General features: G+C 43.2%; 1 protein-coding gene across 2 annotated transcripts in view; it reads left to right on the forward strand.

Moving 5' to 3' along the window:
• The window catches only part of nlgn3a (neuroligin 3a), a 137,303-nt gene that overhangs the window by 102,879 nt on the left and 19,235 nt on the right, over positions 1–15,189 (forward strand). For both annotated transcript variants that reach the window (XM_088924432.1, XM_088924430.1), the window contains one exon: positions 1,211–1,396. In XM_088924432.1, the coding sequence (XP_088780558.1) occupies positions 1,211–1,396 (186 nt within the window). The remainder of the gene's footprint in view (positions 1–1,210; positions 1,397–15,189) is intronic.

Genomic DNA, 15,189 nt, shown 5'->3' on the forward strand with positions numbered 1-15,189 from the left:
TATAGAGCACAGTCTTCACAAGCCTGTTCCTTCTCTGAAGCAGCACATGTTCCATATCCTGTGATTGTTCGGCTCCTTTCTCATTTGAATTACAGCTCTTTCCCCCAGTGCTCTGAAGTCATTATGTGTTTTCAGGGATGTGGTGCAGATTTCTAATTGGACTGTGCAAGGGACCAACATTGATACCAGTTAAATACATTCCTTAAACTTAATTCTTTAATAACTTTAGGACAGGTCAGTCAAGGCCCCTGACTTCTTAGCTCAGATCTTTTACTTTTAAATGATTGCTCTTGATAAGCGCAGGGAAGTTCAGTCCGTTTCCCTGACCGATTTCCTTCCACCCAACTTGGATCTCAGGCTGGCTCTTCATTCATCATGACCCCCTGACATTGTCCTCGCCACCTAACAAGTTCAGACAAACACTGCCATCGATTCTTGAGTCCCACAGGTATACAGCTGGTTCTGGGGTCTAGGGCTGGATGAGTTAAGAATCTCCTGGGAGACATTTGAGGTTATTCCTCGTCTCCTGCATGTTATCCGATCCCTGCAGCACATTGTTGTTCGGAGAATCCCACTGAGACAAGGGAGGAGAGCTGATTGAAGGCCGCGGCCGCAGAAGTAAAGCCCTCGGCAGTTCAGCAGTCAAGCCTCCCACATACCAGCTAACACAAAAAACACGAAGGAGAGCCTTCGAGTGAAACTTCAGCAGAAATTCTGTTTAAAGCAGAAATTCTCCTTTTGCTGTAGCATGTGGAACAGCATAATAACACAAAAACACAGTGAGTTGTTTTAACACTGAAAAGAGAAATAATGTTTTTTTTGTCTTTCCTTCCACAGTTTAAAGAGCAATTAACCTGCATTTTCCTTCTTTTTTTCTGTTAGCTTTTTAAGAGTATGGAACGGGATACCCTGCCATATTGTTAAAGCCAATACATTGGCTTCTCTAAAAAAAACTGATCCTTGGATCAATTAACTACTAACTACCAAACCAGCCAGGAGGGCTGAATGGCCTCCTCTCATTTGTACACCTTATTTTGTTCTTGTGTTCCTTGTTCCTGACACAACATCGCGCTCCATCAGCTTAATACTTACCAGTTAGAAGGACTCCGTTCGACACCGAGATTTTGTTTTGCATTATTCCATGCTAGAGGTTAAACAACATTTCTGGTAGGCTTTGCTAGTGCCTGACGTCCAGTTTCCTATCCCTCAGGTTTCCTCAGCACCGGCGATCAGGCAGCGAAGGGGAATTACGGACTGCTGGACCAGATCCAGGCACTGCGCTGGATCAGCGAGAACATCGGCTACTTCGGAGGAGATTCCAACCGGATCACCGTGTTCGGATCTGGGATCGGGGCCTCGTGCGTCAGCCTTCTCACGCTATCCCATCATTCGGAAGGTAAGCTTCCTCGAAAAATACTTCCCACCCATGGCAGAAAGCGAGACGGATCTACGGCTCATGCAGAGATCATGAAATCGTTTCCTCTGCTTTTTTGTCAGCTGTATGAGTTTGCAAACATAAAGGGATAAGAAGTGTTGAACCTAAGACATTTCTCCCCAGGAAAGCTGATTTTAAACATTTCAATTCTGTAATATTACTATATAGCAAAATACACCAATGTAGTGTTAGAAAATGTTGAACATTCTGGAGGAAGCCACTAATGAGTATGGAATTTTGTCCATGTTCAGTATAACCCCGTATAAATGTATGAACATTATTAAATATTGAGCATATTTGAAAAACATATTTTTTTTTACTCTGAACCAATATAGACTTGATCAAAGGAAGGTTTGTAAATGTATAAAAAGGTCATGGCACTTTTTTTACATTTTCCTTATCTCCATTACCATATCTAAAGGTCAGCATTTGTCAATACATTTCGGCTTGGAAACCATTTGGAAAACATGAGATAAAGTATCATGTCTATAACCCAAACATGATTTCACCTGACATTTCAGCACATCTTCCCGTTGTGTATTGATCAGTTAGTAAGTCACCGTTAATAATTAGCAGTCATTGGAAAAGCTGACCTCAGTGTAGAAGACCCAGCCTACAATGTGGTCACTATAGTCAATTAAAAATGTTAGTTGTTGAAAATATCTTTATTTCATACTCTTGAAATGATCATTTATCTTTTGGGTTATAAGTTTGCAAGTTATCCATTCATAACTAGAACCCATTTCTGATAACAAGTGCTGCCAAGCATTCAGTGTAATACAGTGCATGGTTTAAGGCTGATATTCTTAAATACATGATACTCTGCTAGAATGCCACCAGAGGGACTTGCTTTAACTATACTGTATCGTCTTTTAAATTGGATCAGACACACAAAGCATGTATAAAGTGGAAAGAGATGTGGAGAATTTGTCTGGTAGCGGAGGATGGCTTTTTATTAGCGCAAAAACATCACGAAAGAAAGAAGTGTAGATCACACAAATTAGTTGCGCTTCATGTCGGAAGTCTTCGTGCTGGATTAAGGCATGCCTTCTGTCAACACTTGGCAGCCTAACGGCAGGTGTGAGGCTCAATGGTTGACCACCTGACTGTCATATCTGCCTTTCAACTGGTGCCAAGGTAATGGACAGACTCCAGTTAAGAGGCAATTCACGTTGGGCACAGACTGCGGAAGACAAACTACACTAGGTGCTTATAAAAAAGTGCTGTTATTTTTCTTCCTCCATCTTCTCTTTCTCACACAGACAGCTTTAACTAATTGACTCCAGTGTCCTTTAAACCAAATGACATTTTTTTTTTTATATGCAGTAGCAGGTGCCGATCTTCCTGAGCTGTCTTAATGGTGATAGTCATGTTTATCTAATTCTTAAAAAGAAAATATGAAACTTAAGTGACTGGTAATTTATATTATGTAGTGCACTTTTATCAGCATGCAAGACTGACAATTAGGTTTCCAATTACTTCTCCTTATCATTGTCTATGGCAATGCACAGTATGTGACTCCTGCTAAAGCATCTTTGATTCCTCAGATGTTTCTTTCTAAGGGGTTATGCGGGTTTATTGTAGGCTGGGATTACAGTGTGCTTCTCCGTGGAATGTATAATGAATCGGGAGTTCTAGAATCAAAGTTGTTGCCAGGAGTCTCATTAAAGGTGTCTGACAGTTACAGTGGAATGTTTGGGTGTCTCTGTTTTTCATTGGCGACGCTGTTAAATCCATCCTTACCTGAATAAAAAGAGGACAAGTGGATTCAAAGCTGAAGGGTTGGAGTCATGTGAGTGTGTGTGTGTGGGGAGTAGGGAGTATCCTGCATTGCACCTGTTGCTTGCCAGGATAGGCTCCAGCTCCCTCTGTGACCCTCTATTTGATAAAGCAGTTAGAACATGGATGGATGGTTTGGAGTTATGGCCTAGTAGTAGCTCACACACTTCACAACTCTGTCTGTGTCTGTGATGGTGTGGACATTGAAGTCGGTCTCGGGTTTTCTCTTACCAGTTAAGTAAGGGTAGGAGTAAATCTCTCCTAATTTTGCCCGCCATTGCTGGGATTCTCCCAGGGCAGGGATAAGGTTGTGGATGCAGGGATAAGGTCCGGATGAGTTGACTGCAGCTCTTTTCACTCTCCATCTAATGGAGCATCTGTGGTTTTCCAGGAGCCCACAGGTTTGGAGTGGCATCAGCGAGAGATTGTTACTCCACTCCCCCGGAGGACTCGGCATTCCACCTCGCATTCCAAATGGTTCCCAATCAGCCAGTTTTCCCCAGCCTATTTAATGCTGCTTCACACATTCCTCTATACTCAGTATTACGGTTTTCCTGGCTTGAGCTACTATCTCTTTCGCCGCAACCTACTACTTGGTTATTGGCTTTCTGACCCTAGTATGTTCCCCAACTACGTCTCCTGGTTTTGGTTTTGGCCCTTTACTGATCGCTCTGGTTTTGACTCTTGGCTTCCTCATGGCTTCCAGCTCCACTTCTGGTTGTGTACTTTTGCCCGGCTTCTTTACCTACGGCTTTCGGACCTTGGATTGCTCTCTCGGCTACACCTTTTGGATATCATTCAGGTTTTCTGCATAGGGTCCTCACTACTATTTCCTAACAGGGACGCATCAGTCGTACCATGAGTGCTGACTCGCCCTTCAAGGGTGGCAGGCATGTCGGAAGAGCATGTCCCGTTTTGTCCTGAGCAGCTCCAAGAGTCATTGCCAGAAAGCCCAGGCTTTATCATTTTTAGCCAATCCAGTGTGTATGTGATAACTAAATAACTGGTGATTCCCAATAATTAGGCCTTTCATCACATTTAAGGATCCCAAGGATGCCACGGTTTTGCTGCAAATTCCAATCCTATGTTAAAATGCAGTAGAGCATATATTGTGCGATAGATGATCACACTTCTTAATGTCAATTCTCTACCAGTCTCTTAAAGGAGGTCAGTAGCACATAGTACAGGTTCAAACATTATGTTTACAAGACCTGAACGGTGGGGGGATGGGATTTGCTTTAGCAGACCAAGTTATGGTGACACATAGGATTCGACCTTGACAATTAGGTTAACACCACAACTCCTTGGCATGATTTCAGAAGAATCTCTTAAATCCACAGCTGTGAGACTAGAAGGATACCCTGCTTACCGTTGCATTAAAGGATCAGAGCACCTAGAAAGAGCTCATTTCAGTGGTTCCACTTTGATTTGAGAGGGTTTCATTGCACGTAGCGTTCTCAAATCTGCATCAAAGTGTTACTAATTGCCTTGGTTTCTTTTGATGAATGATGACTGCTCTTGGATTGAAATTTTACAATAAATGTATTTTTTATTCATATTCTATGATGCCATGCTTCATCTAGCATGTTATTATACTGCCGCCTCAAGAATCCAGCTCTGTGCTATGGAGGAAATTGGATATTACTGATGCTGAATATTTTTTCCTCCTAGAACGGAACAGAGCATATATCCCTTAGCTGAAACCAGGAATACAGACCAGTGAACACTGAGGATCCTTGCAGCTCATGACAGTAACACTTGGCAAGCTTACAATGCAGGGAGAGCGTTTGTTCTGACACGGGTTAGCAAAACGAATATGATTTTATACATTGTAACAATATGCACACTTAAAAAGAAGTAACAATTTCAGTTATCGTCCACAGCATCTGTTCTTTGATGAAAGTTGGCTGCCAATGATGTGATAAGGGACACTAGAGGAAATATGTAGGAAGAATTTATAGGCCACGCACCACTGATTCCTGAAAGGCAATTTACTTCTGCTGTATTTTTATTGAATTAACAAATATCTTTCAGTCGCTTCCTGGATACAAGCTTAGCAGGGGCATCCAAGTTGTAATGTTAGAAGGTCAAAAGTTAGCTGAGTACTCAGAGCAATTTAGTCTAATTCAGTTTTATCTGCGAGGCAAATAGAGAGCTTTGTGTTAAATATAGACATTCGTGTTTTCACATTCAGTTAGTTAGGGGTCTGTGTTTATCAATTGAAGTATTTCAGAGGAGGGTTGAATAGCAGTGTGGAACATTAAAGATTGAACATGAAAACATTTTTGCAAGGTCCCCAAGGTTTAAATGGCTAAACAACTCATTCGTTGACTCGTCTGGCATAGGCACTTGCCTGGAGTGGAAGTTGAGGTCTGTAATTCGGACACTGTGAGTCAGAGACAAGTCACTCCTTGGGATTCCGCAAGCAGCAGTGCACAGCTGGCTTAGCTTTGCAAAGTGTAAGGTCGGACAGTGACCCCTGCGATGTCCCGGGCACCTGCAGGACATGCATTTTCTCTCTTTTCAGCTACATTGTTGCAGAACTTGTATCTGTGTGAAGATGAATGGTTCACAGAATGGGTGGATTATTCTTCAATGTGGGTATAGGAGTCATTACTATGGGCTGAGATGTTAAAGAGATAAGTACAGTAGGAATTCCAGATCAGGTGGATATATAATGAATAATAATAATAATTTAATACTTTGTGAAGTTGCAGTGAGAACAGCAGCATGGATTCCATGTGTGAGAACAGATCCTACAGCCTCCTGAGTAGGTCAGGTAGTAAAGTCTCTTGCCCAGGCATAGCGAGTTTCAGCCTGGATCATGTCACTAGCCCACTGTGACCAGTATTTCCCTTGCAAAGGCCAAGGTCAAGACTGTCTCCTAGGCCCCCTATGACATCCTGGGAGATTGCTGGCTCATGGTACGGGTAGCAATTGAGGCACTGAATCTCCAGGAGGGACCTGTGTTTGCCTGGGACATGTGGCTCGAAGGTGGGCGAATCAGAGGTCTACACTTCCCCACTCTCTCCCGTGTGCGGGTGACGGGGTTCGTATCCGTGAGCTGAAACATTGAAAATACACATGTGGGAATTCCAAAATCTGGTGGGTACAACAAATAATTGTGATTATCATTTCTAATTTTTAGAAAAAAGGGTACGGATTTTGGTACACGCTTTTCACAGTTCACCGTGATTAACACTGAAGGATGGAGGACTCCATTTAAGCCTGGAAAACCAGGGGCAGAGCGCTCACCACGACCAAGAACGATATTATCACAAACCACATAAAGCACGCAGATGATAGCACTTTCAAAATTAGAATCTGTGTCTAAATATACCTTCGATGAAGGAGATAACATCTGGTGGCCTTACAGCCCAGTGAACATGCTGACAGATGGCATCGCCATGATGTTGGTCTGTGGTGCCGGTGACCCACAGTGACCCACAGAAGAGGGCAGAGCGTTGGACCCATTAGGGGGCATAGCTACACCAAAATGTTTCTGCCCAGCTGACCCAAGGAGGGGTGGGAAGGAGAAAAACAGTCCTGCTGTTCTTCACTTCCCTTCCCCCTGTGTGTGATCTCCCTGTGAGTGTTACAGCTCACGTGTACTGCAGGGTGGAGTAAGGGGCAGTAGTTCTTTATTGTTGTGTTTAAAAAGCTTCTTCCAAACACAATTTTGTGGTTTTCTCCTATCTGGAAGTGTCAGACACAATAGGAAGAGGAGCCGTCCTTTCTATTTAAACTGGTTGACGGGAGAAAGGACTAGCAACAAGATGTTTTGGTCTGCTGCAGAATGGATAGGATATTGTTTTCTTAAAACAACTGCCATATACTGTATGAGGAATCTTTAATAGGCGACAAAATTGTATGACTCCAGGCCATGTTTTTTTTAAGTATTTTCTTAGAGCACCTTCGCTTTATTAAAAAAGCACAGTTCAACTACAATGATCATCTCCATCAGTACTATCTCATTAACTGGAAATGGCCATATAAGAACAGAGCAGGGATATGTCTTCTGTCCACATGTAATTTGCAATAATGGTGCCATCTAGTATTTACTAGCCTCCTTGGTTACTGGTATCAGGCAGGGCTAGGTAGATTTTAGTATTATAGTATTCCCATGACTTCCTGGAATGTATGGTGACATTCCTTTTCTTTGTCTTAATGGTGCCCTGTGGTCACTTACAGTAGCTCCACTCATCTTCTACTTGGCTTCTCTTGTGATAACATGGTTCACACTCTTCTCCATGTACAGAAATCCTTCTCTTGGCCTATCATCAGGCTTTTCCCAGGTATGTCTTCTAAGGGACGATAGTACCTTCTTTCAGTCTCCTTTCGCGATATCTGAGTCTCCTGACTGACCCCATTCCCTGCTTCCTTCAGCTCTTTTATCTGCAGGATCTGATCCTGGCCAACCTACAGTTAATATTGACATTTCCACATGCAAATGCTGTTTTTGAGCTCAGTAGATATTCACGCACATCTCTCGGCTTTTTTCCCAGTTTTCCAGTTTGTTTTGTCACTATAATGTTCTGCCTTTTTTACTGGAAATAGAGACTGAGCGAACCCTGGATTCTACATTGCAGTTGCTTTCCAGTATCATCTCATCTGACATGTTCAGCTTACTGTACATCATGAACTTGGAGAGGGAGCTCACAGGAACACTTGACACAATTCAAGCATTCATCAAACCGAGAGATACAGAAGTGAGTGCCACAGAGCTGGGAGAGCACCGGAAAGACAGATGCCATTAAACTGTTACTGAACTGTGCTGCAGGAATATCAGTGAAATAAGGTCTCACACTAACATTAGAAATCCAAGCTACTTGTCTTTTTGTTGTTCAGTTCACCATCTTCAATGAAGAAGAGCATTAAGAATTATTTGGAAAGCATTAAAAGGAAAGTGGCACAATGTGTAAAACCAATTTTAGGTGGTATTCACTTCCAAATGCAGCTGAGAAAATGAAGGCTGTTGTGTGTCCCCGTTTCGTTTTATTATAACAGCGCCTTCAGTTATGACTCCGCAGCCAGCCGGAGCTCAAAAAGAAGAGTGATTGAAAGAAAAGGAGCAATCTCGGAGCACAGAAATCATAGAGGGCAGAACTGCTAGACTTGGCTGACACCCCCACTGACCTGGTTCAAGTCATCTCTGAGCGTCACAATACCAGCCTTTTCTCCAGTGTATAGAATGGAATGTTTGCCTGCAGTAAAATTCCAGACGCCATATGTTTGCATCCAGGGCACATTTGCCTGGTTGGAATGAGCTATATAAAGATCCGCAGTGAGGTGCCAGAGACACCATGTATGTGTACTGGGAACAGCTCTTATTGCCTAGGGGGGGAAGACTGTCTTCTGACTCCTGACATTCATCTGCGCTTCCTGCATCACAGAAAGCCCGTGTGCCTTCCCACTGCTGCTCACCTGGGAGACGGAGGCCGGACGGAGTCCCCATTCCCAATATGTTCCACCCGCTGTGCGTGCAGGATGCATGAAAAATGCAGGATGCTCGTAAAAGAGTATTTTCCTTGTCGGCAATTCATCTCGGGGCGCAGCTGAGATTTGAATGCCAAACATTCATTAAAGTATTGCCTTGCTGCTGGAAAAGGCTGCAGACGAGGCTCAACAGTTGTGTCCCCGCAGAGCCTCTGCGAGAACTGCTTCAGTCGTCACTTGCAAAATAAAGTTCCGACGCAAGGACATTAGGCAGCCTCATGTATTATCATCTACCTGGCATCAGGCGGGCTCTAATTGTACATGCAGATTTCGCTTTCTCTTCCTCTCCCCTAATAATAATTATGATGTAAAATGAGAGATGGCTCTGCGCTCCGCGATCTGAATGCTAAGTAGTTAAAAATTCCGACCGGTTGGGGGGAGGGATGCTGGTGAAGGTCGTTCCTTTTTTTCTATTCCTATAACTAATCAGCCTAAAAGCTCTGCTTCCGAAGAAGTGCTCCCCTTTTAATGGAAAGTCTAATACATTAAAGACTGGGGCTGTGGAGGATTCCTCATACCCATGTCAGCTTTCATTTTTATTAAGACTTCTGGCTTATGGAAGACTATAAATGTGCACACTTAATGGTACAGTTTTATTACGGAGATGTAATACGCACGATGCTCAGTAATTCAACGGAAACGCTCTTGCCCATTGATGCCCGGTGTATTAACAACACGCCCGCGAAGAACTGTTTACGGGGAAAGCTACAAATTGATGAGGAATCTTACAGGTGCTATTATGATAATATCCTGTCTGAGGCATTTCTGTATCGCTAGCAGTTGTTGTGGAATTAAACAGAAATCTGTTCTAAGAGGACAGGACCAGCTGAGTGAATATTAACCCTAATGATTGCAATTCATCAGGCTGTTGTGCTTCGGTTGTACGGAGGGTCATGTTACTGCCTGCTGGATAGCCAGCTCTGATACAGAGGACCACTTGGGATTTTATGCCATTGGTTCAATATTTTTCACCCTCCCCACTCCCTTTAGGAGGCTATAGGTGGCCTGAAAGGAAGGTGCAAACAAAGAAGAAGCAACATTCGCAACGTTTCGACTGAATGTTCAGCTTTTGAAAGACTAGTCTGCTAGCTGAGAACATCCCGGAGCTGTCCTCCAGACAGTTTTGAAATGATGGGACATCTGTCTTGCTATCTGTTTCTGTCTATTCGGAGCTTACCGAGTCTCTGTTGTATACATGCTAATGCAGCGTGAGGGTTTCAAAAGGATATTCATTCACCATAAAATAATGTCAGTATTTCATCTCCAGGACACTGCACACACTGCGTCCTTCCTCACTCCATGACCCAGGGGACCTTCATAAATGCATAGCAGCTCTCTTCGTCCCTGCCACATCCTGAACTGCTCTTACGTTGGTTCTTGTTGCTTTTCGCCCTGTCCTGCTTTTGACATTGTACATTTCTGAATGAAGAACAACTTTAAGCCAAAGTTATGACTTGTTCCCTTGACATTCTTAACATGGTACCAGTGCAGAGTCTGAGCTCATATTGTACTACCCTGCCCCTTTCTTGCTCATTGATTGGCTGCCTGGCTAACCAATCAGGTGGTGATTCCCTGGGGTAATTGGCGCTACTTTGGAGTGGTCTGAACCAGCAATATTTCCACCGATTGAGCATGTCTTGGTTTCCTATTCCCTGCCTCTACTTGTAGATCTCATGAACTTTTGAAAGAAGAAGAAGGCCTGAATATACAGTAACTAACAGCCGTCTGTCGTTTCACTGGCAAATACCATTCACACACATGGTCCTGCAGAGAGAGGAGAGGGGGAAGAGTGACAAAGGAATATGTCAATGCGTTTTTCACTTTCTCTTATTAAACTCTGCAGAAATTGTCTGTCCATTTGATCTAAATTGCCTGGTCTGACAGACCTGTGGTATGAATGCAATTTAAGAGTAAAAAGGCAAGATCAAAACTGAAATGTACATCAATACCTAAAATGAGATATTACTGTCTGGGTTTGACCTTAATAAATTGCACAAGTCATGGTGCATCAGTGCAGCACTCCCTGAAATAAGGTCTTGTGCGCTCCCCAGTAAGATGCAGGAAGACTTGTCTGCGTTGTTTTCTCTGGTTGCTGTGGCTCAGGAACGGAGTCTTTTCCTTCCACTTTCCTTTATTGTGCAGTGTCAAGAATGCCCTGTCATTGCAGTTCAGCATCACAATCAGGGCACAAAGATGTGAAATACTGTCAGAGTCAAAGTCGAACATGAATCTGACTTCTGAAAACCCATATTCACAGTCACAGCTCTTGACCCCACGGAGTGAATAGAGCTCTTGCACGGTCATGTAAATACAGCAGTTAGGAGTGCAGGCATTCAGCCCAAGCCTCTAACAGGTGAGGTGTTAGAAGGGGTTTGTGTTTGAATAATCCAATTTCTGTGATAGTCTAGCCATTTGTTATGTTGTCACTTTAAATTTAGCGAAACACTAGGTTTCAAAACCATTTCCCAGTCGGTTTTCCTTTTTTTTTTCTTCTGCATTTAAGGTTTTTACTATCTTCCGTCTCTCTTAGTTTAAAAGTAAGTCTGCGAAACGCACGAGGACTCTGCTGCTCTGTGGTGTTTTGCGTTCTTGTTTTCTTTCACCTTGATTGACAGTACAGATAATTAAACCTCTGGGATGCTTCCTTACTGGCACGCTGATCTGACTGTTTTATATTTCTCGTGTTGCAGCTCACAGACAGCAAGCAGCTCCAGTACTCGATTCCACCTTTTTAATTAAAAGTGCAGTATGATTAATTTCGCCTGTGATTAGAGCATGAAGTGTAAGATTGCTGTTATTTATATAAAGAGGGGATTTTCACAAAATGATGTATGAGAATAGTGTCTCTGTCATGGGCTGGGGTTGGGATCTTCAGAGTTTTCTGCACTTCAAAGAGCCTGAGATGTGCAATAGACACAGGAGTGCATGTACTACCTGATACAATTATACTTAATAGTTGCTGATATAAACATTTGTTAATTCATTAGAATACCTTGACTACAACTCCCTAGGATGAAGGTGTTTACCGAATGTTGAAGATGCACCACTGACATATAAATGTAGTTTAACAAGCAGTACTTATGACATGTAATAAAGAGGTGCAAACTGCTGATTCAGAAGTCTTAAGTCTGCAACTGTGCATGGAAATGGACTATAAGGTGTGCTGTTGTTCATGCTAAGAACTTCCTGGCAGCCAACAAGGACCATTAAAGATATTTTCCATTTGTGTAATAAATGTCTGTTTGGCCCTTAATTATTCAATGTCATGTGTAGAAATATGAATGGAAGGTGCGGTGTAAATTATGAACACAGGTCAGCTGTGAAATGTCACTTCTTGGTCTTCAGCTTATCAGCTCTCAGTGTCTAATATCGTCCCCGCCCCCCTCCACCCGAAAGAAATTAAAAAGTGGTGATATTAATAAGATTTTGCAAGAACAATATTTTCTCTCTAATTAAACATTTTAGAATTTCTTGTCAAGAGGAATATGTACGTTCTAGACTTTGTTGTGGCATCTGTTTTGTTTGGCTTGTTGGTTTTGTGGCCCAGCAGCTCTTCAGGGGTCAGAGTGATTAGGCACATTCCTGCCACGTCCTTTCTCGAACCCGGTGCTAATGCAGGTCACTCTCCTTCCCAAGGAGGGTGGGAAGAAGCCCGCTCCCCCCCTCTGTTTTCTAGCTGCAGATATGTTTTCTTTTTAATCCGGTCCCTCTTGAACATGTAATATCATTTGTTAAGTCAAAAGAAAAAGAAATGAATATTTTTGTTTGCTTCTCATCTTCCTCTGCTACTCGAATTGCTCTTCGGTGCAGTCCTTCTCTACCTGAGAGAGAGGCACCGCAGAGGAACCACAGACGCACAGGCAATCAAAACATCACTAAAGAGAAAATGCTTTATTTCTGAGTTGCGTCGCTGTATAAAGTATATGAATTATATATCTCAATGCTCTGTGTGTGCAAAATTTCGACAATACCGAATAAGAATTTCAAGCATTACCCTCAACTTATTATGACTTTGTAGGTCTTTTTATCACAGCAGCTCGAATAAGTATTTATAGACCCGGGCAAAGATAATTATTGGAACCACTTTTTTTTTTTCTTCTCTAAGCCACTGGAGTTCATTTCTATGACAATATGGGTTTCTTTTTTATTCCTGTCGCTGACATGGTGTTATTATTCCATTAAGTGAATGTGAATTGTTCTGCTGCCAGCTACTCCAGCCTCACACTTCCTGTGGAATTCAAATGCTTTGACGCAGTGGTCTCCTGCCTGCGTTCCAGCGCCCATCTCAGACTTCCCCCCATCCTCTCCCTGCAAAGGCGCCGCGTTTCTCTTTCCTCTCTGTGCGTCTGCTTTCTGGAGACTGGCATCAGAGAAAAGCTCTCTTTGTCGGCAGTCCTGTGGCCAAGCTTACTGGAGGGAAGAGCCTGGCATCTCTCTGCCCACCTGCACAGGAAACCCACTTCCAGAGACACTGACAGCTGAAAATGGCATCATCTCGGCAGCTCATAAAAAAGCTCTTTATTTCGGGGGAGAAAAAAAAATAATGGCATGAAAAGTAAGCTATTTGTCCCCAGGCATGTCCTTAAGTAGTCCGTATATTAATTCCTGTTGATCCTGGTATTGTTCTGTCTCAGTTTGATTTATGGTTTTCCACGTGGGGAAAACCTTCTTCGTTTACAGCTCCCCTCCAGCCTCTTGAAGACGAGTGTGTACAGTGTGTATTACAGCACAGGCCCTCTGTGCTGTATGTAGACTTTGCTGCATCAACCAGCACTGTGACACTTTTTCCTGGGAATCAGCAAATGCAAATGTCATTGTTTTGATTCAAAGTGAGAGGTGTGCCTCCTCCCCAGAGTTTTAAAAGAAGGAAAAGAAGGGAAAAAAACCACTCCAATAGAATAAATAAATACTGCACTTACTGTACATCCAATAGACGTAATTCAAGCAGGTACCTTAATCTTTGGGTCTTAGGCGAACTGCTTTTCTGTGGTTCAGATACAAACTTTCTCTGTATTTATGTGCCTATTCTCTCTCAGCTCTGTGTCCCTTTCAGTATCACCCTCTTACTGCCACCCGTGCTATGTGAGTCACGTTGCACCTTCCCTGTGGCACTCTGCCTGCGGTCTTCAGGGGTGCTGCTGTTGCTGTCTCCCTTTTCAGACCTGCACTGAGCAAAGATGCAAAGACAGCGTTGTTTCGGCCTCTCGCCAGTGACATCATGCTTTCCCTCTGTGAAGGGCTCTTTGGAGGCAGCAGTGTGATAAGGAAGCAGCATCCTTTCATTTGCTGCAGTTGTTGACATTGTTGTTGCTGGGGATGATTTTCTGAGTAAAGTAGTGTGATGTCAGCAGACGTGTTCTGAGCTCTAAAAGTCTACTTGAGTGACAGCCTCCCATGGTTTTGGCACTGCTTGGGCCATGTAGGAAAAAAGGATCACTTAGAGGGCATAAAACAAGCCCTGATTCAGAAGTCTGAAGGGCACAGTTTGCAACATTGCCTCATGCACTGCGTCTACACTTAGTGGACTGTGTACAGTGTAGGATGGGGGGTATCCCAGAATAGTACCAGCCTGTTACAGTACATCCTTATGTGATAAAAGATTATCTCAACTGGCCCCGAGAAATTCAGTTGTAAGCCAAAGCCATCACTGAGCCTGGAGAGTCTTTTGTTATGTTCTGTTCATTGTAGCAGGGGGGAAGATAATTCTGTCGTTCTCAGGAATACAGCTCAGCTCAAGGAAAAAAAAATGTCAGTCTCTCCTGTACATAGTTAAACTCTACGGTGGAAAATCCACTTTTTCTAAATAAAAATGCTGAATAGCTAAAACTAAAAGTTGTCTTTGAGGTAAACGTAGCCCGTACACCACTGTTGAAAACCTTTAGTTATGAACCAAGCAAAATCTGGAGAGCAGAGAAGACTGAAGATCCTACGTGACTGAGCTAGTGTGTCTTGCGTTTATAAATATCCAGTGGTCCTCTGCAACTCAACAGTCCAGTCAAGGACTTTGTCTCTCTCAGATGTGTGAGGTAGCTAGCCTCTTGAAGCTGAGCTGAATGCCTGTTGTTGCCAGCTGACTGACCTCTAAGGATGCAAAGATGACATTTCTTGGAAACAGCAAAGCACACACTGTGTCCTGGAAGACACTGATATAAACAGATCACAGGGGCATTTCAAGGACCAGAACCCTTTGTGCTGGTACTCTACCTGTTGTTCAGGCGAGCCTGACCCCAAAGACTGGTTTCACTGCAGACTTCCTGGTTTCTTCTCAGCTGCTTCAGAGCTGTTGATCAGATTTAAAATGGGAAATCTTCAGCTTGTGCCAGTAAATGGCAGGTCTGAGTAAAGACAGCCAGGCGCAGATGTGATTGTGCCTCCCCAAAGCCTCAGCGCCCTCAGATCTTTCTCCGAGTCGTTATTCCCACTTATTTTCTCATCTTCAGGGACCCAAGTCTGTCCTGCCATTCTACCACGACTCTGTG

This window comes from Atractosteus spatula, chromosome 9, assembly GCF_055471065.1.
Source record: "Atractosteus spatula isolate fAtrSpa1 chromosome 9, fAtrSpa1.hap1, whole genome shotgun sequence".
Lineage (NCBI taxonomy): Eukaryota > Metazoa > Chordata > Actinopteri > Semionotiformes > Lepisosteidae > Atractosteus > Atractosteus spatula.